General features: G+C 46.1%; 2 protein-coding genes across 2 annotated transcripts; one reads left to right on the top strand and one right to left on the bottom strand.

The window, feature by feature from the left end:
- Positions 1 to 3,340: 3,340 nt before the first annotated feature.
- LOC115407255 (cytosolic 5'-nucleotidase 1A-like) lies at positions 3,341 to 15,715 on the bottom strand. Its single transcript, XM_030117624.1, has 6 exons — positions 15,702 to 15,715; positions 4,915 to 5,028; positions 4,512 to 4,632; positions 4,149 to 4,271; positions 3,861 to 4,045; positions 3,341 to 3,760 (listed from the first exon to the last, which is right to left on the bottom strand). Exons 2-6 carry the CDS (start codon positions 5,026 to 5,028, stop codon positions 3,440 to 3,442), a joined length of 864 nt encoding a protein of 287 aa, XP_029973484.1. The 5' UTR covers positions 15,702 to 15,715; the 3' UTR covers positions 3,341 to 3,439.
- A 2,130-nt stretch (positions 15,716 to 17,845) lies between these two features.
- Positions 17,846 to 21,844, top strand: LOC115407110 (uncharacterized). The gene is made up of 3 exons (XM_030117470.1): positions 17,846 to 19,213; positions 19,288 to 19,477; positions 19,588 to 21,844. Exons 1-3 carry the CDS (start codon positions 17,846 to 17,848, stop codon positions 21,705 to 21,707), a joined length of 3,678 nt encoding a protein of 1,225 aa, XP_029973330.1. The 3' UTR covers positions 21,708 to 21,844.
- Positions 21,845 to 24,437: the final 2,593 nt, after the last annotated feature.

Raw genomic sequence — 24,437 nt, 5'->3', positions numbered from 1 at the left:
ACTGAATTCAGCCGCCTCATTTATCAACAACCGATCATTCAAAAGCTGAGATCGGTGAGGTACGAAAGTTTCGTTAATGCCTCGCGAGCCCCGTCATACGATGAGCTCACCGCTCAAATCTACACCCGTTTGAAAGATCGTTTGATAAATGAGGGCCAGGGTGTCTGAATCTGCTACCTTTTCTTGTTGAAATCACTGCATGAAGATTGAGGGAATTTCTCCTTTCATGTCAGAACAGTAAATGATGAGAATGTTTAGTGAAAGCAGTGCAACAGCAAAATCCTAATGGAAGCAAGCAGGAACCGTCTGTTCATAATCTCTGTGGGAAGCATTTCATTGAGGGTAGGATACAATTTATTTTATTCTTTCAAGTTGCCTTATCAATTTATAAACAGCACTGTTGTAAAATATAGCCAGATTATTTCCAACCACTCTAACGTGTGTGTGTGTGTGTGTGTGTGTGTGGTACATATATTAAATTACACAATTAAACTGGCATATATGCATATTCACTAAAAATGTACAGAGAAAACAGTGAAAACAGGAGAAGTGGTAATGATTCATTTTGCAGTCTCCAGTGAACAGCACCACCACAGGAGGGCGACACAGTCTCTACTTTCAAGGTCAGGCTGAAGACCTTTCTGTTCAGTGAAGCTTACTGTTGAAGCCGGTTCAGGCCTTCCTGGACCATCTTCTTAGTGAAGCTGCTATAGGTTAAGACTGCTGGAGGAACTACACTGGGCTTCTCTTCTCTCCTTTCTCACTCCACATGTTTCACTACTACGTGCCATTGACCACTGTCTCTCTTCTAGTCTATGAACCCCCATCCCCTCACCACCCCGACCTTCCTCCCTCCAGGATCCCTGAGGTCCGTGATCTGAAGCCCCCTGCCCTGATCCACCTGCGTCGACCGGAGCAATCTTTCTGTCCTCTTCTTTTCTCTCTTTCTATCCTCTCGCTTCAGCCGGAATAGCAGAGAGCCACCGCCTCTGCTCTGACAGGACTGAGGAGGAAGTTTTTTGGGTGTAAATAATTTCTCCTGACTAAATAATAGATACAGTGCCTTGCAAAAGTATTCATCCCCCTTGACCTTTTACCTGATCTGTTACATTGCAACCTCTAATTTGAATATTTTTTTTCAAATTAGAATTTTATTTGATGGATCTGCACAAAATAGTCCAAGTGTTGAAGTGAAATGAGAAATATAAATACAAAAAAGAAATTTTAAAATTAAAAAAACTGAAAATTGTCATGTGCATATGTATGCACCCCTTTTGTTATGGAGGCCCTAAAATGCTCTGGTTCAACCAGTTACCTTCAGAAGTCACAATATTAGTGAAACAAAGTTCACCTGTGTCCAATCTAAGTGTCACATGATCTATCAGTATATAGACACCTCTTCTGAAAGGTCTCCGAGGCTGCAACATCTATTGAAGACGTGCCACTAACCAAACACCACTACGAAGACCAAAGAACTCTCCAAACAAGTCAGAGACAAAGTTGTTGAGAAGTACAAGTGTAACAGGGTCAATTATGCAGCGGTACATGTGTATGTGTTTGGAATATGTATATTCGTTTTTATTGATAATTACACAAAATCTTGATCTGGTTCTTGTTTGTTTGTTTGGTTGTTTTTGTTTCAGTTAATGCCTGACTGTTTATACTGCTTAGTCAGCAAGTGGAACTTTTGTTTGGGTGCCATAATACGTGCAACACACCCCTTTATAAGAAGCGTTCTGGCGCCAATTCTCTCCCTTCCGTCTCTGATTTCTGTGGGAGAGGTAGGCATCTTTTGTGTCCGGAGAAATTTCTGTTATAAACTTATTATGAGATATTAATTTTGTCATTACTTGATCTGTTTAGGGGCACGTATTTTGGTGACTGCTGATTTGTGGATTTTTTTTGTTTCTACTGTGTGTCAGTGTGTCAGAAATAAATGGAGACTGCCTCCAAAAAGATAAACGCCTGATTCGTCACTACAACAACAACGCAGAGACAGATCTACACCGGTCACACAAGTCTAGGTTAGGTTAAAAAAATATCTAAATCTTTGAAGCTCCCCAGGAGCACCATAAAATCCATCATCATCAAATGGAAAGAACATGGCACCAAAACAAACCTGCCAAGGGAGGGCGCCCACCAAAACTGACAGACCGGACAAGGAGGGCATTAATCAGAGAGGCAGCCCAGAGACCGAAGGTCACCCTGGAGGAGCTGCAGAGTTCCACAGCAGAGGCTTGAGTATCTATCCATAGGACCACAATCTGCCGTACACTCCACAGAGCTGGGCTTTATGGAAGGGTGGTCAGAAGAAAGCCATTACTTTCTGCTGAAAATAAGAAGGCATGTTTTGACTTTTCACAAAGGCACATGGGAGATTGTCAAAATGTATGGAGAAAGGTGCTCTGGTCAGATGAGACTAAAAATTGAGCTTTATGGCCATCAAGGAAAACGGATGTCTGGCGCACACCCAACACCTCCCATCACCCCAAGAACACCATCCCCACAGTGACACATGGTGGTGGCAGCATCATGCTGTGGGGATGTTTTTCAGCAGCAGGCACTGGGAAACTGGTCCGAGTCGAGGGAAAGATGAATGGTGCTAAATACAGAAATATTCTTGAGCAAAACCTCTATCAATCTTTTAGTGATCTGAGACGAGGACGGAGGTTCACCTTCCAGCAGGAGAATGACCCCAAGCATACTGCTAAAGCAACACTTGAGTGGCTTAAGGAAAAAATGTAAATGTGTTGGAATGGCCTAGTCAAAGTCCAGACCTCAATCCAATTGAGAATGTGTGGTCAGACTTAAAGATTGCTGTTCATAAGCGCAAACCATCAACCCTAAAGGAGCTGGAGCAGTTTTCCCTTGAAGAATGGGCAAAAGTCCCAAAAGATGTGGTAAACTCGTAGAGACTTATCAAAAACGACTTGTAGCTATGATCGCCGCAAAAGGTGGCTCTACAAAGCACAGACATGGGGGGCAGGGGGGTGGGGGGGGGGGGGGGGGGGGGTGAATACTTATGCACAATGAGGATTTCTGTCATTTTGTCTCATTTGATGTTTGCTTCAAAATAAAAAACATTTCACGTCTTCAAAGTTGTGGGCATGTTCTGTAAATTAAATGATGCAAACCCTTAAACAATCCATTTTAATTCCAGGCTGTGGGGTAACAAAACATGAAAAATGTCAAGAGGGTGAATACTTTTGCAAGGCACTGTACTTCTGAGGATCTCAAAAGATTAATGCATTCAGATTCATTTTAAATGAATGTGATAATTGCCACAACACAATATCAACAAAACAGAAAAACAACACACTAGACATATGCAGAGTGCATTTATTTATAAATACATGACTGAGACATGCAGGTGTACTTGGCATTTTTTCGATGTATTGAAGGCAGCATCGTCACTTGTTGGATCTTATAACCTGCCTGATCAGCATTTTGGGTCATTTGGCACATGGCATGCAACTGCACCGACCTCCAAAGCAGCCTGAATATGACGCGGCTGATCGTCAAAGAAGAGATGGGGCCTGATGATGTCCAGAATGGGACCTTTTGGTCTCGAGCCCAGGAAAAAAGCCTCGTCAACCTCGAGATCCCAGGAGTGCAGGGAGTTTAAAGCTCTGTAGCCGTCACAGCCTGCACCACGAGCTGTCACCAGAAAGGTGCGAATAGGGCAGTTCTTCAACAGACCCTTATCGTGCAGCTTCTTCTTCAGCTTCTCCAAGACCTCCAGGAACGAACAGAGTGGCCCCTGAGGGAAACCACACAATGTTCGTTACACAGCAGTTTGATAAATGCTGAACATGTAGGTGGCGAATTTATAAATATTCAGCAGTCATAATAATCCGTACCGGGTTCATGAGTTTTTCAACATTGTTTCTCTCGTGCTGTAAGTATCCTGTCAATCCAGCGTCTTGGAAAACACGTTCAGATTCATTCGAGAAGAGCACAGAATCACCGTCAAAGGCGACACGCAGCTGATCCTCCGATACTTCTTTTATTTCTTTTGGAGTGGGCATGAATGCAGCAGCTATTCCTGATGCAAAGACAGAAAATCACAGTAACACAGTCCTGATGAAATGTAGTTGTATTTAAGATCAAAATAGTGTACACTTTGTTTTTGTCCACATTGATCTTACCTTGGTCCAGCACTTTTTTAACCAAAACTTCTGAGTCAGACAGGTACAGGGCAGTGTTCATCCTCCTTAATTCACCAACAAGATCTTCTCTCACATTCAAGACAGTAATGAGTTCTTCCAGCTCTGTGAATGTGAATCAGTCACAACATCACTGAACAGTCAGTCGCTTCCTTTTAATCTGCTATCTACTGATGAACAACTGCTTCCACCTTCCAAACATGTTGTCTTTTTTTATTGGAAGGCAACAAATAATCACAAAATGTCCCACAGACTGAAGCTGAAGCCTTTAACTGAGTCTTTAATGTAAGAACAGGAACTAAAGATCCACCTGGAATCACTGATGGACGTCAGAGTGAAACTCACCATGGGTTCTGATGGCATTCTTTAGTGAATCTGATGGTTTTTCGTCCAGGAGCATGACTTTGAACAGCTCCTCACTCTCAGGGTAGTTCTCTTTCAGCTTAGCATTCACTGCCTTCAGAGCCTGAGACAAACAGAAAAACAAGCAGACACTTGCTAGATCACTGGATTGAGAAATGCAGGTTACAACAGAAATACTTCACATTCTTTCTCTGACACAGGCGCTCTTTGTATTCAAGCTTAGTGTGTATTACACATGACAGATTGATCTGTTACACTCACAGCACATAGCAACTTGCTCTTTGGTGTGATGGATCATGTTTGTAATGTTTATGTATAATAATCGTTACCTGTCTAAGTCTGTAAATGTTTCTCAGCTTTTTGCCCCTCAAACTCAGTATCTAACCTTGACAAAAGGGAAGGCAGGACCGAGTCTCTCTGAGCTGCTGCTCTCCTCCTTGAGAAGGACACCGGAAGCCACTGCAATGTTGACCGTCATCTCTGGTTTAGACTGGAGCATCTTAAAGAATAACCACAACATGACAAAGTGTTATAAATATGTAATGCAATTTTGATAATGATTATTTTAATTGAATGTGATAAAAAAAAATTTGTAACCCTGATTTATTTGAAATTCTGGATTCTGCTTTCAGGGCTGTTGAAGATCAGGATGACTTTGTCCCAAAGTATCAGAACACAATGCAGAACAAACAGTGGGGAAAACCGTCCAGCCCATCTGAACACCACCTCCAGGTGAAGGCGTGTAAGTGCAAGTGTCCTTGATCGACACTTTTTAAAGCAGTTTTTCTCAGGTTTGTTGGGATAATTCCCTTTTTCTCCAGACTATAGCTGTTTACATGCTTACATTTGCTGCAATTGTACCAGACATGAATCCAACACTATCCTCTGTTTCAATTGCCGCAAATATACTGGACCATCTTTATGACCCTTTTGAAAATGCTGCATCTGAGAACTGCCACAGACTCCCAAGGCTGCCACGGTACTGTTCAAGCTGAGTTACATGTCCTCACAAGCATTAACACCATGACATCTCCTCTCTAACTCACCCACCAAAACTAATTTTGGTGGGTGAGTTAGAGAGGAGACTGGAGAATGTCCAGTACCCAAAGACTTACAAGAAAGAGTATCAGAAAACGAAACTCTATGCCAGAAGCATTTGCTCAGCATGACCTTGACTTCAGTTGAAATAAAATAAAACATCTCTTAAACTTTATTGATCAGACCCATCCTCCTCATGTAGAAGCTGTGCCACCTTCAGCAGCTTCCGCATGCAACAGTTATCCATGTAATCTCAATCTCTTTTCTCCTCACCATTTGTTGTTGTTAAAAATAATAATGCTGACATGAGACTCTGTATTGATTTCAGAAAACGGAACCATCAGAAAGTGAAAGATATTTTCACCTTACCCATGTTTGGAAGAGGCTTTTTTAAGCACTGACAGAATCAAAAGTTCTTCGAGTTTGATTTCAAATTTGGGTTTTATCAAATTGAGATAGAAGAAACAGACAAGCACAAAATGACAGTCTACCCACTTGGACTCAATGAATGTAACAGGATGCCTAAAAATACAACAAGTGCTCCAAGCAGCATTCCGAGCTGAAGCTGTAACACATCTCAGTTTTCTTTTCTTCTGTCTAAAGACTGATCCGGTATGAATAGCAACCCTAAGAACCTGGACAAAACCAAACAACCTGACAGAGCTGAGCCTTTCTGGAATTATGCAGTTATTATCATAGATTTATCAAAGACTATTCAAAGATTGTTAAACATCTCAATGATATACTGCCTATGCGGTTTCTAACACTCTGCTTTTATGTTTGAGTAATATTTACAATCTCTTATCTATATGTTACATGCTCTTTTGAATGTTCTTTTATCTTCATATTTAGTTTTTTGGTTGTGAAGTACTTTGTGACTCTGGTCTGTAAAAAGCGCTATATAAATAGATTTTACTTACTTACTTACAATGAGCTTACTTCTGATTACTCTCTGTCCCTCTGCCCTCCTGTGGACTTTGTTCCTGTGTGTCAGCAGCGTCTGTTTGTGGATGTGGCTCAACTTGTACTGGAAGACGGTACTGTTGGGGATTTTTTTTTCTACCTGTAATCCTTTCAGATATATCAGCTGAATAGAAAAGCCAATAGCTTCATACAAGGATTTGAGAAATGCTTGACAAGATAGAGCATGGGGGACATACCTACCCATCCCTTAGAAAACAATTTCCAAAATTCACTCTTTCCATGAGTCACTCAAACCTGAAGCTCTTGATGGCTTTTTATAATGAAAGAAACAAGAGGGTGCAGAAGTTCATTACCAGTTTGTATTACCTTCAGAGTTCTATTTCATCCCTATTGTCTACCAGACAGCGGTATTGAAAGCACTGAATGCTCCCTTTGCTCATGTGCAGATCGAGTATGTATTCCAATAGCGTCACTTTTGACCCCGGGGTGACCAGAGAAAAGTAATAAGTTCCGGTTTTACCCCAGGTTCAGTTCCTTTTTTTTTCTTCTCACGTACAGTTCGCATCCAGCTTAAAAAGAATTACATTACGAGCCTGTATGGCATCCTCAAGCTTTCCATTTCTGGAAGCCTTGCAATCGTGTTGGTCGAAGTAGCAAATTCACCCTCCAAACACTGCGGCGGTAGCTACCCCGTTTTACCAACACCTAAGGCGGATTGACGCTGCTGTAGCATCTCCTGCGGTTGAGAGATTCATTCGAAACCTCCTGGCAGATGGTAAGGTTGATGAATCTATTTACTATTCTTGTGGAGAGATGGGGGACAGTGGCCTTGATCTCCCCTGGGGTTATTGATATGCTGGCCGCAGCTGTTCGCAATGCGGCTGGCGTTAGCTTAGCTGCTGCAGTGGAGGCACCATTCATATGCCCCTCACCCGGCTTATCGGAGCAAAGAAAACCAAATGATTGTGGACCAGTTAAGAACAGGACGACAGGTCATACGAGATTGGGTACCGAGCCCCAATAACTGAGCTGAACACGAGAGTAGCTGACCTGAGAGAGAATATCATGACGTCCTGGGGGGAACTCAGCAACCTCCTGGCTGCCAAGGCTAAGTAATGATAAAGTACCATCGGAATCTCTACTGGAAGATGTGAACACAGCACTGCTAACAATCCCTACAAGCACCACAACTGAGACCAATCAGCTGATATATGCAACAGCATCAGTTATCCTAGAGATGCTTGGCTACAAGATGAACAGCATGAGTAGCCGGAGTGACCAAGTGTGATTTCCCGCAGAAATCAGAGACAAAAGGGGAGAGAATTGGCTTGAGAACAACACTTATAAAGGGCAGTGTTACACATATTGTGGCACCCAAACGAAAGTTCCACTTACTGACTAGGAGGTACAAACAGTCAGGCATTAACTGAAACAAAAACACACAAACAAACAAGAACCAGATACAGATTTTGTGTAATTACCTCCGCCAGTAGGTTATGTTATCATGTCGGTTTGTTGGTTGGTTGGTTTGTTAGCAAGATCACGGAAAAAGTAATGGACGGATTGGAATGAAACTTTGCGGAAAGGTGGGTCTTGGGCTAACGTAGAAATGATTAAATTTTGGTGATGATCTGGATCACTGTCTGGATCCAGGAATTTTTTAAAGGATTCTTTATCATTGAGAGATAGGGAGTCTTTCACATGGTTGGGCAGGCCCGCCGACAGGGGGCGACAAACGCCTGGTTCACACAGGACGCACCGCTTCCGATGCAGAAGTGGGAAGCGCCGTGCACCGACTGTCAGATCGGCGCCCCTGTTAACCTATCTGACGGTTCATACAGCAGACGCGGGGGACCGCCGTGTGTGTAGCAGCTCGCGCTGTGGAGCACAGCTGCTCCGCTCCTCTCTATTTTCTCCGCGAGCCGTGCGCCGTGCACCGCCAGTTGTAAAGCTGGACAGAGCAGATCGCACAACACAGGAAGTCGGGAACGGAAAATACAAGAGAATCTGATCAATTTTCAAATTAAAATGAAGTAAAATAACATAAACTAGAAATCCAGCTAAGGTCTACTCTCAGTGGCAGGGAGGTAAGACCACAGCAGACCCACCCAGGGCTGAGACTGAGCAATACTGGAAAAGTATCTGGGAAAAAGAAGTGCCACACAACACCAATGCCCAATGACTGGCAGGGTTGCAGGCAGAGCACAGCAACCTCCCAGAACAAGACCCAGTAGTAATTACAACAGCAGATGTACTGGCAAGAGTGGCCAAAATGAAGAGCTGGACAGCTCCAGGGCCTCTCTAAATTGATTGCTATATACATACATATAAATAACCTTCTCCACTGTGATGTTACTACAGGTATGGCTGGTCTATTAGCGGCAGGAGGATATGTAGAAAGCTTTTTTGGGGGTCAGAAGAAATCATAAATCTGCTTTTGTCAAAAATGATAATCCTGTTTCACAATGTTGTTGAAATCTGTAATGACATCCAAGTGTTTCAGCATAATGATGATTTCTCTGCACAATTCTTCCTCCAACTTACAGCTAATTAAAGAAAGAAGTTTGAACAAAGTGTTCACAGTCATTCTGTCACTTCCAGCAGGTGTGACGATGCAGAAGAAGCTTAACTGGTCTGATGAGTTTGGTAATGTTGGGTTTTCTTATATGACAGATGACAAAAAAATATCTTGCACGCATAAACCCATCCACATGTCCTGAAAAGATAAGCTCCTTGTGGGTTGCTTTCCTCTCAAGCAGTGAGGCGTTTAAGGCAAATCTTCACTATGGCCTACATTAGGAGAGCAAGCAAGGTTATTAAAAACATCAAGCAGAGGACAACTGACAGCGTCCAAGTGCTGCAAGGCTGTTTTGGCTCCACAGACTGGAGGAGCAAGTGGACACCGTCACATCCTACATCAATTTCTGTGTGGACAACCTAAACAGATAAAGTCTGATTTGTTTTAACACGAGTTGAAATAGCATCATTGCACGGAAATAATTTAGTGTACTGAGTGGTTTTCACCATCTTGAGCTTGAACCTAAAAAGCCATGTGATCAACAAGTGGCTTGAAATCTCCATGGGTTTCTCCACCCAGCAAACATTTATGTATTCAATTATTTAGTTTATCCTATGATTTTTTTCAAATGTATCTCACCTCCAACCATGAGCCCATTCATATAGGGCCAGGCAGCTACATAGGCCCTGAAGACCACCAGAAGGACCCCGGTCTTAAAAGTACGTGAGAGTGCTTTCAATTTTTGGCAGCCCGATGCAAATACTCGACATGAGGGACCAATGTGAGGTTCTTGCTGATAAACTCACTTGTGGAGAGGAGGCTGATGTTAATAACAGAGCAGTGGTCTGCTCTGACTCTCTAGAGAGTCTTCCAGAACGCCCCAAAGCCACTATGTCTACATTTGAGCTTCTAAACCACCTCTCAGAAATATGTGAGCTTTGCTAAATCTTTCCTTATGTGTACTGTGTGTCATTACGTGTGTGTACTGAATTTCATATCTCTAAGGGAAGCGTGATGCGAGAGCAGTTCTGTCGGTCATGTGTATTTCCCCAAAAATATTACATTTTTGGCAAGGTCTGATGTGTTTGCAAAGTTTTTGTGTTTTGAAGAACGTTCAGGCTGTTACTAAGAATTTGTGAGTTACCTAATTAGTAGACAGTTCTGAAGCTCTCAAAAGAATAATGCAATCAGAATCATTTTAAATCAATACAGTGTGATTAATAGAACAACGCATCAACAAAACTGACAAACAACACACCAGAAATATGCTGGGTGTATTTATTTATTGGTTATGTCTTCAACACATAACTGAGACATGCAGGTGAGCTTTACATTTTTTGATCTATTGAAGCATCACCAGTTTTTGGATCTTATAAACTGCCTGATCAGCATTATAGGCCATTTGGCACATGGCATGCAACTTCACCAATTTCCAAACCAGCCTGAATATGATGCGGCTGATCGTCAGAGAAGAGATGGGGCGTGATTTTGTCCGGAGTGGGACCTTTTGGACTCGAGTCCAGAAAGAAAGCCTCATCAGCCTCTGTTCCTCTGCCCGATGTGGACTTTGCTCCTGTGTGTCAGCAGCGTCTGATTGTGGACGTGGCTCAACTTGTACTGGAAGACGGTACTGTTTGGAATTTTTGTTTCTACTTGTAATTCCTTCAAATACATCAGCTGAACTGAGAGAAATGCAGATAGATTCACATATGAATTGAGAAATGCTGGACAAGGTAGAGCCTGGAGACACACCTTACTCACCCTTTAAGGCCTGTACAGACTCTGATTTTATTTTGTTTCATCTTTTATTTATTTATTCTTTTTTTTTTTACCTGTCCTGTCCCGCATCGAAGCAGCAGGATAGAGGTCTGCCAGCTGCAATGTGCTCAACAGATTTGCTCTTTCAAGAGGAGCTCATAAGTATGAAGTCCCCTTGATGATATGGTTTATGGCATTTATTTGAACACTGGTACATGATATTGCTGGACCTGGCAGGGGGACAGAAAGACAGGAAGAGAGACAGAGGCAAAACGAGTGAACAAGCAAGCAAACAAAACAGAGTGGAGAGAAGGAAGAGAGTGCAAAGATATGACGATAATTCAATTAGTATCGACACTCCAGACGAACGGCCACTGCACCTAAAGATATGACAGAGGGCATTTTGTTAGAGAAGATAGCAGTGGTTATCTGGGATGTGCAAGCTGAGGAGCCAGGCATGAAATTACAAACCAGGACATCAGGAGAGATCTAATACTGAGCCATTAGCCTAAACCACCACAAGACAACAGGGTGACCGAGTCCACGTGCAGAATATGAAGAGTGATTAAAGATCAGCGTGATCGTGCAAATGTTCTTTCAGAATTTGTATCTGTGTCTTTATTTGAATAAAGAGTACTTCTACTGGCTCTGAACTGGGTTCTTTTGACCTCTAATGCTCTTCAGCTATGTGGAACTGCTGGTTTATTTGATGTTGAGGAATAATTCAAGTGCACTCTTAAAGAAAGGCTGGCGTCTGTCTCCCTCTGCTGTGAAGAGGAATCTCTCACACACAGCGTCTCAGCAGTTTCCCACTCTTTGGGCCCTATTTTCATGGTGCAGAGCAAGGTGGCGAAGGGTTGTGCAGGCCGCGCAGGCCAAGTGTTAGCAATTTCGACAGGCACAACTTGCACAAAACCCAAATTTGTATTTTTGTTGACTGGTCAACTTTGATTGCGCTCAGATGGGTGAAGCTGCACACCAGGGGGAGGCATCGACACATTCCACTCGGTACAGCGATAATTTCGTGCCAAAATACTTTGGGCAAGGTGCACGCCAGCTGGAACCACGTCTATTCTCCACAGCCGGAGCGACCCTGGTCTGGTGATAATTTGTCTGACGGGCGCAGTGCGCACACTTCACCAAAACCTCACGAGCAGGTTTCTAGAGTGTCAGTCACATTATAGATACCATAAATCCTCTAATAATGACCTGTATTCCATTAAAAGCCCTTCTCCTTTAATGACCGGGTGCTTGTTTGAAGAAAGCTCATAAAAGCCACCTCCCAATATAAGCCAGTTTTTTTGTCTTTTCTTTTTTTTCTGTGAGGCAGCTACGGCACTGTACTGACAGTAGTCTGTGCTACAGCGCCAGTCCTCCTCGTATGGCGACTGTGTGTATTACATGCGTCCCGCAAAAATGGCAGAGGGACAGAAAACATTAAACTGGATGTTGAGATTTTAATTTTTTTCACATCGATTGAAAAACTAAAATCGAATTATTCGAATTAATTCGATATATCCCCAGCTCTAAACTGCACTACTGTTTTAGTACTGTTTGATACTTGTTTTTAATAAATGAGCTCAGTACATTTTACTGGGTTCAAACTAACACAAAAGATCTTTCTACTCTTTTCGAAAATTTTACAATACAAGCCTCCTTCCTTTAAAAGCCTGGTGCCAGCTGCACTTGAGACAAATGAAAGCGCCGGCTACTATTTATGGTACTCAAAATCACTCATGAAATCAAAGAGAGACAGATACGGTATTATATGTCAAACTGAAAGATTTATGGCCCCCCAATAAACCCCTCCCCTCGCCATTTGTGGACCATTTGTCCACCGTATGTCCACTGCGCATTTGTCCCCCCCGAAACTTCTTTCCTTCTAAGGTCTTTTGAAGTTTTTACGACGGGTTAGGTGTTGACACATCTGAAGGGATGAGTAGGAGCCAGACAGACGGTTAGAGGGGGGTGAATTTATATTGTACTTAGAGATGGCGAAGAAACGTGTCATGAAGAGGTTATATTACAAGCCGAGTCATCCTGGTAGTTTCGGTGGGGTAGAGCGGCTTCATAAAGCGGTTCAAGATGAGACGGGAAAGAAAGTTAGCATATCTGTTTGTAGTAAAATGTAATATCTAACAGACTGTTTGAAAATTGTATGACTGAGTCTTTTCTGAACAGTCTCAACCAGCTGCACAAGAAACAGAATTTCAACTCAATATACATTTTCTCACTCTTTTTCTACTCTGACAGACAGTAATCACTCCGTGCTGCAGTTTGCGCCGCTGTTTTAGGTGGCGTAAAGATTTGTTGTGCTTCCACTCTTGCCTGTATCTTGTTTATAGCACTCCCTACATATAACGTGACTCTGTTGCTCGTCTGATACTTTAAAACTGAACCATCTCTGAATTACTGAGCCACTGTTTTTGTGTTTTACTGAATGGGGTTTTTATTGGGGTGTTGTTTGGGACACACATGGCACAATGACTCCTCGTTTCAGCATTGATTGAACCACTGGTCTGATCCCCATTTCTTTTTCCTCTGATAAGGGATACTGTTTTAACAAACAGGATATTCCGCATAGTTAATTGTTGCTTGATAAGGTTCCATATCCAGCAGTCCTACATGATCTGCGTGCTGCGTCCACAATTTAGATGGAGCAGACGCTCAAACTGACGGAGGTTGTAACAACACATCCAGCTGAATGAACCTCTGCTTTCATTGTATTTTGCAGGATTTTAATGAACAAAAATGCAAAGTGTCCTCATCATACGACCAAACAATAACATTTTGGTTGCTATCTTCATCATCTGGTTGTCTATGAAGAAACTGGTAACAAATGTCAAGCATTTTAGTCCCAGTGATCACTTGTAACTGCACTTTGAAGTTTTTACGATGGGTTAGGTGTTGAGGAGATGAGTAGGAGCAAGACAGACGGATAGAGGGGGGTGAATTTATATTGTACTGAGAGATGGCAGAAAAGCGTGCCATGAAGAAAGTCAGCGTGGAAGATGTGAAAGATTTTTATCATCTCAAGACACCTATACTCTGCATAAACCGGCTAGGATACATTTTCCAAGGAACAGAGTTTTTGTTACAAGAACTCTCAAACAGTTTCAGGCAGACCTTTGCCATAGGAAGACGGGCTCACCTTTCCTCCTCTCCTCTCTTTCATCCTCTGGTTGTCTATGAAGAAACTGCTAACAAATGTCAAGCATTTTAGTCACTGACCCAATGATCATTTGTAACTGCACCGATGAATGGTTCAATGTTTCCGTGCACATCTTTTAATAATAACATCAGTCCCTCTGGAGAGAGACAAACAATATTTGTGGACTTTCTACTCTGTCCGAGAATGGTTTATCTACTGGTCTGCTTGACAGGATGCTAATGTTCTGATTCCCTCTATTGTGAACAGTCAAGTCACAACATCAACATTTAGCAAAACAGAGGCTGCTTTTTGCCAAACAGTGAAATATTGTCCTACCGTCTGATGTATGTTTGGAAAGTTTTACTGTTACTCACTCTGGAGCACAAACGCTATATAATCTTAATTTTGATAGCATATCTTTTCCTAATAATGAAAACATTTCTAAATCACAAACACATGTTGAAATTTCCAGCCATCTCTCTCGACCGGTAACAGTTTTGACAGCGGTTCTCTTGGTGGGACACCAGAAATGCTGACAGTTTGAACAGTGTCATTACTTCATCGACAATATATCTCCTGCTGATGAATACAAGAGAGAAATGCACCTACATTTATGAGAAACGTTATTGGTTTCCCTTTAATGTTTAAACAAGTCTTTGGTATTTTCTACCGGTGTATCTGAAACTTGTGTCTGAATAGCCATCATTATTATTATTTGATCACTGTCAGCGTCCCAATACTGTCGGCCTCTTCATTGTGTAGAAGTTTTTCTCCACAGAAAGGAAACTGCTCTCTGTTCTGGTGTAATGTTTGTCTTTGGTACTTGTTGAGTTTGGCCTTGATTCAACACTTGTGGCACGCCGGAGGGTCTAGTTACTTTAGCTTCATCTCTTTTTTTCTCCCTTTGCTCACAGTCTCTGGTAATGGCATGCATCATTGAGGTTTCTTCCCCCTTGCCAGTTTTTGATCATTAGTATTATTATAATAACCTCGGCCCCTAAATCGTCGTTGATTTGGTCTCATCCTGTCTCGTCCTCATCCTCTGAAGCCTGGTTGTGTTGATACAAACGGTCTATACTCTCCCAGAGTTGTGTATTATACAGCACGAATGTTAGATTTTTTTTTGCAAACAATCCAGTTGCATCTAATTCTCTAGTCCTTTTTTAGTAATTCCACAGGACTCAATGAAAACACATCAGGGGTTGCTAATTCTTTAAAGTATCAGCATCCTATGTTCCCAGTCCATTAATGATCATTGACACAAAGAAAGGTTCAGCTTTATGCGACACTTTTAATTTTGCCTTTTCTTTCCAACATTTAAGAAATCTTTCTGCATATTCAGACACCTGTTCATCAGTCCGTTCTTACAGTGAAGTACCCGTGTTATCACATCTGCTAAAGTAAGAAGCTTTTCCTTAACTTTGTCATGTATCATTCACCATAAAGTCCACTCATTTGAGAACAGGAATTCCAGAGTAGTTTTTCAGCATGATCTATTTGAGCCCCAAAAAAACAGCAAAACGGGTCGATACTCAGATGCTTTAAAGAACATTCTGTGAGAAGACACGGAACGAGGGAATCTAATCTAACTTATCTCTTTCATCCGTTTGTCAACTTCTCTGATTGACCTGACCAGACTAAATACACATTGGGAAAAAAACTCTGTGGAAAACCACAAAAGCGTCAAGTGACACAAACAAATGGCTCAGAATCAGCACCTGTAGCTCGCTTCAAACACACACAGCCAGACCGAGCGTCTCTACATGCCTGATGTGCTTCTCACCTCGAGAGAATCATCGTCAGCATCCAAGTTCCTTCAACTTCCTTAAATCAGACACAAAATACGCATCTCTCTGCTTTTCTTCACCGAGACAGGATGCCACACTGTCAAATGACTTCCTCAGATCAGAACACACACACACACTTACGGTCTGGTCGTAAATGGTTCATCAGATCAGAACACACACACACACACACACACACACACACACACACACACACACACACACACACACACACATACGCACACACCCTCCCCCATGCTGACTCAGTGGAGGTGGGGGAAAGGAGGAAAAAATAAAAATGCTGAAGTCCTGTGGGCCCTCCTCTTGCCCTCCCTATAGAAGGGGCTCTATTTATACGCGTCATTAAATACATCAAGCCCATGTTGGATCATTCCAATTAAAAAATACAGATTTTGGAAGAAAAAAAAAAATGGCTCAGGAAAGAATTCACATACCGATCATCCGGGACACACCGATCACGGTGTACGAAGAGACGCCGATCATCCCGAATGCGCCCAAGAAGCATGTGATGCACCTGCTTCGGACCCAGCTCCGTCCATTGGAATCGTTGAAGGAAGAATGGCAGCTGAAACCTTACGGACGGCATGGTGCATGGGGCTATGTGTTCAAATATACGGCGGGGGAGCTTTGCCTCTATCAGCGAGGTGAGGGTGAAAAGCAGGGAGCTGTACCTTCTATAGCGATGCTGAACTCCAACGACTGGGGTGTACTGTATCACATGATTGTTCGACATATTCGGGCAAACCCTGATGAAGGTGGCGCGAAGCCCGTCGATCCAACACTGACACCAGGTCGACCTCTGAAGCGTGAGTCCGTTTTCAGTTTCATGTCCTACCATTCCTTCTTCCCTACTGCTTGGTAGAAAAATTGCTTTGTGTGTGGGTTTTTTTTTTAAAATAAAACAACAACAAAAGAATCTGGTTTTCTTTCAGTGTTTCTGAAAAAACATGACTGACAAACGGTGGTTGAAAAAAGCATTCGCCCCCCCTTCATCGACCTGCCCTCATCTGACGAACCATTTACGACCCAACCGTAAGTGTGTGTGTGTTCTGATCGCGTATAAATAGAGCCCCTTCTATAGGGAGGGCGAGAGGTGGGCCCACAGGACTTCAGCGTTTTTATTTTTTCCTCCTTTCCCCCACCTCCACTGAGTCAGCATGGGGGAGGGTGTGTGCGTATGTGTGTGTGTGTGTGTGTGTGTGTGTGTGTGTGTGTGTGTGTGTGTGTGTGTGTGTGTGTGTGTGTTCTGATCTGACGAACCATTTACGACCAGACCGTAAGTGTGTGTGTGTGTTCTGATCTGAGGAAGTCATTTGACAGTGTGGCATCCTGTCTCGGTGAAGAAAAGCAGAGAGACGCGTATTTTGTGTCTGATTTAAGGAAGTTGAAGGAACTTGGATGCTGACGATGATTCTCTCGAGGTGAGAAGCACATCAGGCATGTAGAGACGCTCGGTCTGGCTGTGTGTGTTTGAAGCGAGCTACAGGTGCTGATTCTGAGCCATTTGTTTGTGTCACTTGACGCTTTTGTGGTTTTCCACAGAGTTTTTTTCCCAATGTGTATTTAGTCTGGTCAGGTCAATCAGAGAAGTTGACAAACGGATGAAAGAGATAAGTTAGATTAGATTCCCTCGTTCCGTGTCTTCTCACAGAATGTTCTTTAAAGCATCTGAGTATCGACCCGTTCTCTTTCATAGCATTCGTTTCGATGTCTCACTATGGGATACGCCCCCAGCGTATGCCTCAGAAGCATTTATCTCACTACGCCAATCCTGATTGGCTGGTGATCGCGACGCCCACCGAGGGTGGAGCCACCTACCCTTTAAGTAGCCTGCGTCATCTGCGCAGCGTCACTCAAGCACCTCTTCTCGCTTCGTGTAGCATATCTCTATCCTCAGTGACAGCTAGCTTAACTGTTCACAGACGGAGCTATCTCTGCTCCATCGCCGAGCGCTAGCTGCCACACTTCGCGACCCTCCAGCCTTCACCATAGCCTGGAGAGTCCTTACCTGACCACACCACGGGACGGTGGACGCGGTTTAGCACACCAGCTAACTCCGTCCTTCTGAATTAGCACACCAGCTAATTTCGCGGCGCCTCAGGTTAGCTTCCAGCTAACCACGATGGACGCCCACGCTTCTCACACCAGAGGAGATGGAGACTCCGGGGCCCGGGCCTGCGCCTGCGGCAATAAGATATCGAGCCGCGACTCACACCAGGTCTGCTCGTTTTGCCTCGGGCTGCAACACGCCCGGCAGGCTATCGAGGCCCCAGGCTCCTGCGAGCATTGCGCCCGCTTCACCGCCAAGAGTCTCCGACGACGCCTAGCACGCCAAGCTAGCTCGTCCGGTCAGGACCCCTTCATTCCTGCGGGTGACACACCTGTCACCAGCGGGGAGAAGGAAGGTGACGATGCGGTTGTCGGCCCGCGCGCTAGCGGCAGCTGGGGCTCCCAGCTGGACCTAGCCGCCCCGACTCCGCTCGCGGAAGACGTTTTGGAGTTGGACTATGAGGATGACTACGAGACAATCTCGGAGCTCCTCATATCCGAGGAGGAGAGTGAGGACGATGTCCTCATTCCCTCCGCTCAGCTTGCCGCTCAGCCCGCCACACCAGGCGCTGAGGCTGTCCTCGGGGACGAGGAGGGGAGCGCGCCCGCTCCCTCCGCTGTCAGCATGGACATGCAGGCCGTGTGTAAACGCGCTGCATCCCGGCTGAACATCCCCTGGCCTGAAGCGATAACGGAGACCACCAGGTCCCGTTATGAAGGGAAGAAATTCCCTCAGGCTGCGAGGACAGCTAAGCAGCTGCTCCCCGTCTTCCCCGAGCTGCTCGACGAGTTGTCCTCCTCATGGAAGGATCACCCGTTCAGCGGCAGAAGCTCCATCCACGGAGCTTCCTCCCTGGATTGCGAGGGCATGGAGAAGCTCGGTATTCTCCGTATGCCCCCCATGGAGCCGCTAGTCGCTGCACATTTGCACCCGCGGCTAGCCGCTTCATCCAGGGATCCCACGCTGCCCTCCAAAGCGGACCGCATCCAGTCCGCCATGACTGAGCGGGCTTACAGGGCAGCAGCACTGGCTGTCAGGGCGCTTAATGTCTCCTCCATGCTCTCCGCTTACCAAGCGGAGCTGTTTGAGGACATGGCGACCAAACCTGACCCAGCGGTGTGGGACGAGATTACCGTGATAACGGACATCTGCCTCCGCGTGCAGCGCTGTGCGGTCCAGGCCACGGGTAAGTCTCTGGGGACGATGGTGTTACAGGAGCGAGCCAGATGGCTCAACCTGTCTAACCTATCGGACAGAGAGAAGGAGGACATGTTGGACATGCCGATCACACCAGACGGCATTTTTGGCTCCGCTCTCGCCTCAATGCAGCAGCGCTGCGAGGCGAAGAAGAGGGAGGATGAAGCTCTCCAGCTCTGCCTCCCGCGCAAAGCCGAGCGTCCACCTGCCCCAGCCCCGCGGCAGAGCGCCGCGCAGGCTACGGCACGTCCTTCTTTCCCTCAGTTTAAAATCCCCACACGGCCGAAAGCCCGTCCTGCCCCTGCTGGTCCACCCAGACAGGAGGTGAGGTCCGGCTGGCCCAGAAAGGCCACTGCAGCGACAGCAGCTCTGCCGTCACAGAACGAGCAGTCTGCCGGTCCGCAGGCCAGGAAGAAGAAGAAGCCGACCTGATGGTCTCCTTCCTCAGACCGGTGCCGGGGCTGCACGTTCAGCAGCCCCACCTGTCTTTCTTCCTCAGCGTGCTTGGTTCGATTTCCGGAGCCCACGAGTCCCCGCTACTGCGTGCGCTCCCCGAAGTCACACAAGCACACTTCACTGTTCTTGTTTAATAAAAAGTGCTCCACTGCCGCATCCAGACCGCAGGTCGAGGGCGCAGTCACAATTAACAAACAAGAACATAAACAGTTCGGTGTCGCTCCCGGTTCCGGAGCGGGTGACGTCCCGTCTCCGGTCCCGGAGCTACACCGGACCTGTCAATGCACTAACACCCGGCGCATGCGCAGTGGCGCACGCCGGTTGCAACCGCATCTTGTCACTAGGGGGCGCCATAACACCGTTTATGGAGTCTCCAGTGACAGGCGGTCTGACAGACGCTGTCACATCACTCTGCCTGAGGACAGAGAGATGGGCCGCGCTCCCCAGCTCAGCCTGGGTCCTGAGAACGATATCGCGGGGTTACAGGCTTCAGTTTGCAGCCGTTCCCCCTCGTTTCTCTGGTATAGTGCATTCTCAGGCGCGCGGAGAGTCAGCTCGTGTTCTCCAGGAGGAAATTCACTCGCTATTGGAAAAGAGAGCAATATGCGTGGTGCCTCCCGGACAATGTCAGAGCGGCTTTTATTCCAGGTATTTCCTGGTCCCCAAACGAGGAGGGACCGGGATTCGCCCAATCCTGGATCTCCGGGCTCTGAACAAATACCTCAGAACATACCAGTTCAGGATGCTTACACACGCATCCCTGCTGCGTATGGTGCGTCGGAACGACTGGTTCACATCAGTCGACCTCAAAGACGCATATTTCCACATTCCGATATATCCTCCTCACAGGAAATATCTGAGGTTTGCTTTTCAGGGTGTTTGTTACGAGTACAGAGTGCTGCCCTTCGGGTTATCTCTGAGCCCAAGGGTGTTTGTGCGTTGTACGGAAGCGGCCATTGCCCCGCTGCGGCGACAGGGCATCAGGCTGGCCACGTACCTGGACGATTGGCTCCTCCTGGCACGGTCCAGAGAGGACGCCATCGCGCAAACACACATCCTCATAAAACACCTGATCGACCTGGGTTTTATGATAAACTCGGAAAAGAGTGTATTATCTCCAGTGCAGAAAATAATCTTCCTGGGGTTATCACTCGACTCGGTGTCCTTCACGGCCCGTCTGTCAGCGGCGAGGGTGAACGTTTTCAGAGCCTGCCTCTCGCGTTTCACCCTGCGCAATCTGGTCCCCTTCAGATTATGCCTCCGACTACTGGGCCTGATGGCTTCGGCCATCCTTGTAGTCCGGCTCGGCCATCTGTACATGAGGGATTTTCAGCTGTGGGTGCGTTCCCTCAGGCTGAATCCCGTGCGTCATGGTGCACGGAGGGTGACGGTCAGTGCGCAATGCGTAATGGCACTGCGTCGCTGGCGCCACCCGGCTTGTCTGGTGACAGGGGTGCCTATGGGCCCCGTACTGTCCCGGAAAGTGATCACCACAGACGCGAGCATGTCGGGCTGGGGTGGTATATGCGAGGACCGTTACGTGAGGGGCGTCTGGAGCGAGGATCTCCAGCGCGCTCACATAAACTACCTCGAGCTCTTGGCGGTGTTTCTCACGCTGAGACGCTTTCTCCCGCTTCTCAGGGGACATCATGTCCTGGTGAGAACGGACAATACGACGACGGTGGCATATATCAACCGTCACGGAGGTCTGCGCTCCCGGCAATTACACATGCTGGCACGCAGACTGATCCTGTGGAGCAGCGTCCGCCTCCGGTCTCTGAGAGCCACCCATGTCCCGGGGGCTCTGAACCGGGGGGCGGACCTGTTGTCCAGGGGTGCGCCGCTCTACGGGGAATGGATGTTACATCCAGCCCTCGTGGAGCAGGTGTGGGCCCGCTTTGGCAGAGCCACTGTGGATCTGTTCGCGTCGAGAGAGAACGCGCAATGTCCGCTGTTTTTCTCAATACGCGATCCAGGTGCGCCGCTCGGCGTGGACGCGCTCGCGCACGTCTGGCCGTCGGTCCTCCTATATGCTTTTCCCCCGTTGACTTTGATTCCCCCGACTCTGGACAGAGTCAGGGAGCATTGCCACACGCTGGTTCTGATAGCTCCGCAGTGGCCGGCCATGCACTGGCTAGCGGAGGTTTATCAGCTCCTGTCGGGGCAGCCATGGCAGCTTCCCCTCCGCAGGGACATGCTGTCACAGGCAGGGGGAGCAGTTTTTCACCCACATCCGGAGCGCCTGGCTCTTTGGGCCTGGCCCCTGAGTGGTGTAATTTAAATACTGCTGGACTCCCTCAGAATGTGATTAACACTATTCAGAGTGCTAGAGCAGCCTCCACTAGGTCTCTTTATGACTGTAAGTGGAGGGTGTTTGAGGAGTGGTGTCAGAAAAAAGGACACATCTCCTTTCAGTGCACTGTTGGTGTTGTTTTGTCATTCTTGCAGGACTTGATTGACAAACGTAAAGCCTTCTCCACAATAAAGGTGTATCTGGCTGCAATTGCCGCGTGCCATGTGGGGTTTGGTGGAAAAACGGTCAGCCAGCATCCTTTGGTCTGCCGTTTCATGAAAGGGGCACGCAGGCTGCTTCCTGTTTGCAGGCCGCTGGCGCCCCCATGGGACTTGGCGGTGGTTTTAAATGGGCTCTCCAGAGCTCCGTTTGAACCACTGGAGGAGGTGAGCTTGAAGCATCTGTCTCTGAAGACAGCGCTGCTTCTAGCTTTGGCCTCTGCCAAGCGTGTTAGTGACATTCATGCACTCTCAGTGCACTCCTCGTGCACTCAGTTTGCCCCTGGGAATGCCAGGGTGTCACTGAAGCCCCACCTGGCCTTCGTGCCCAAGGTGGTGGGCTCATGCTCTCCTATTGTTCTTACAGCATTTTCTCCACCGCCATTTTCTTCTCCGGAAGAACAGCGGCTGCACATGCTGTGTCCAGTCCATGCCTTGCGGATTTATATGGACAGGACAATGGGGTTTCGGGAAGGTGACCAGCTCTTTGTGTCCTGGGCTCGCCCCTGCAGGGGCAGACCCATCACGAAGCAGCGACTCTCCCACTGGATTGTGGGAGCGATCGCCCTGGCCTACACGTGTCAAGGTCTTCAGGCCCCTGTGGGCCTGCGGGCCCATTCTACACGTGGCCTGGCTGCATCCTGGGCCCTGTGTAAAGGGGTGTCAATTCAGGAGATTTGTGCAGCAGCGAGCTGGTCTTCACCACTCACCTTCGTCCGCTTTTATAAGCTGGACATCCCTGCTCTGAGCCTGGCTCATGCAGTACTGACTGCGGGGCTCTCTTAGGGCAGGGGGGAGGGCCTTTCCTGAGAGCTGGTGGTCAATCGAGATAAGCATGTCTGGCAATACGGGAGTTTCCATATCCCATAGTGAGACATCGAAACGAATGCTATGAAAGAGAACTTTAGGTTACTTAACGTAACCCCGGTTCTCAGAGTAGCATGAGTGAGATGTCTCACCAGACAGCCCTTCTTGCTGGGCGAAGCGAGAAGAGGTGCTTATTTTGAGTGACGCTGCGCAGATGACGCAGGCTACTTAAAGGGTAGGTGGCTCCACCCTCGGTGGGCGTCGCGATCACCAGCCAATCAGGATTGGCGTAGTGAGATAAATGCTTCTGAGGCATACGCTGGGGGCGTATCCCATAGTGAGACATCTCACTCATGCTACTCTGAGAACCGGGGTTACGTTAAGTAACCTAAAGTTTTGCTGTTTTTTGGGGCTCAAATAGATCATGCTGAAAAACTACTCTGGAATTCCTGTTCTCAAATGAGTGGACTTTATGGTGAATGATACATGACAAAGTTAAGGAAAAGCTTCTTACTTTAGCAGATGTGATAACACGGGTACTTCACTGTAAGAACGGACTGATGAACAGGTGTCTGAATATGCAGAAAGATTTCTTAAATGTTGGAAAGAAAAGGCAAAATTAAAAGTGTCGCATAAAGCTGAACCTTTCTTTGTGTCAATGATCATTAATGGACTGGGAACATAGGATGCTGATACTTTAAAGAATTAGCAACCCCTGATGTGTTTTCATTGAGTCCTGTGGAATTACTAAAAAAGGACTAGAGAATTAGATGCAACTGGATTGTTTGCAAAAAAAAATCTAACATTCGTGCTGTATAATACACAACTCTGGGAGAGTATAGACCGTTTGTATCAACACAACCAGGCTTCAGAGGATGAGGACGAGACAGGATGAGACCAAATCAACGACGATTTAGGGGCCGAGGTTATTATAATAATACTAATGATCAAAAACTGGCAAGGGGGAAGAAACCTCAATGATGCATGCCATTACCAGAGACTGTGAGCAAAGGGAGAAAAAAAGAGATGAAGCTAAAGTAGCTAGACCCTCCGGCGTGCCACAAGTGTTGAATCAAGGCCAAACTCAACAAGTACCAAAGACAAACATTACACCAGAACAGAGAGCAGTTTCCTTTCTGTGGAGAAAAACTTCTACACAATGAAGAGGCCGACAGTATTGGGACGCTGACAGTGATCAAATAATAATAATGATGGCTATTCAGACACAAGTTTCAGATACACCGGTAGAAAATACCAAAGACTTGTTTAAACATTAAAGGGAAACCAATAACGTTTCTCATAAATGTAGGTGCATTTCTCTCTTGTATTCATCAGCAGGAGATATATTGTCGATGAAGTAATGACACTGTTCAAACTGTCAGCATTTCTGGTGTCCCACCAAGAGAACCGCTGTCAAAACCGTTACCGGTCGAGATAGATGGCTGGAAATTTCAACATGTGTTTGTGATTTAGAAATGTTTTCATTATTAGGAAAAGATATGCTATCAAAATTAAGATTATATAGCGTTTGTGCTCCAGAGTGAGTAACAGTAAAACATTCCAAACATACATCAGACGGTAGGACAATATTTCACTGTTTGGCAAAAAGCAGCCTCTGTTTTGCTAAATGTTGATGTGGTGACTTGACTGTTCACAATAGAGGGAATCAGAACATTAGCATCCTGTCAAGCAG

This window comes from Salarias fasciatus, chromosome 19 (genome assembly GCF_902148845.1).
Source record: "Salarias fasciatus chromosome 19, fSalaFa1.1, whole genome shotgun sequence".
Taxonomy (NCBI): Eukaryota; Metazoa; Chordata; class Actinopteri; order Blenniiformes; family Blenniidae; genus Salarias; species Salarias fasciatus.
This window is presented reverse-complemented; position numbering and strand designations above follow the sequence as displayed.

What these genes read in the sequence shown, in the direction of transcription:
- LOC115407255 (XM_030117624.1), bottom strand. Translation starts at nt 5,028, where the DNA reads ATGCTCCAGTCTAAACCAGAGATGACGGTCAACATTGCAGTGGCTTCC. An exon ending in CTGCCTTCCCTTTTGTCAAG is followed by an intron (nt 4,633 to 4,914) that starts GTTAGATACTGA and finishes TGTTTGTCTCAG; the next exon opens with GCTCTGAAGGCAGTGAATGC. An exon ending in TTGAAAAACTCATGAACCCG is followed by an intron (nt 3,761 to 3,860) that starts GTACGGATTATT and finishes GGTTTCCCTCAG; the next exon opens with GGGCCACTCTGTTCGTTCCT.
- LOC115407110 (XM_030117470.1), top strand. Translation starts at nt 17,846, where the DNA reads ATGGACGCCCACGCTTCTCACACCAGAGGAGATGGAGACTCCGGGGCC. An exon ending in AGAGCGCCGCGCAGGCTACG is followed by an intron (nt 19,214 to 19,287) that starts GCACGTCCTTCT and finishes TGGTCCACCCAG; the next exon opens with ACAGGAGGTGAGGTCCGGCT. An exon ending in TTTCTTCCTCAGCGTGCTTG is followed by an intron (nt 19,478 to 19,587) that starts GTTCGATTTCCG and finishes TGCCGCATCCAG; the next exon opens with ACCGCAGGTCGAGGGCGCAG.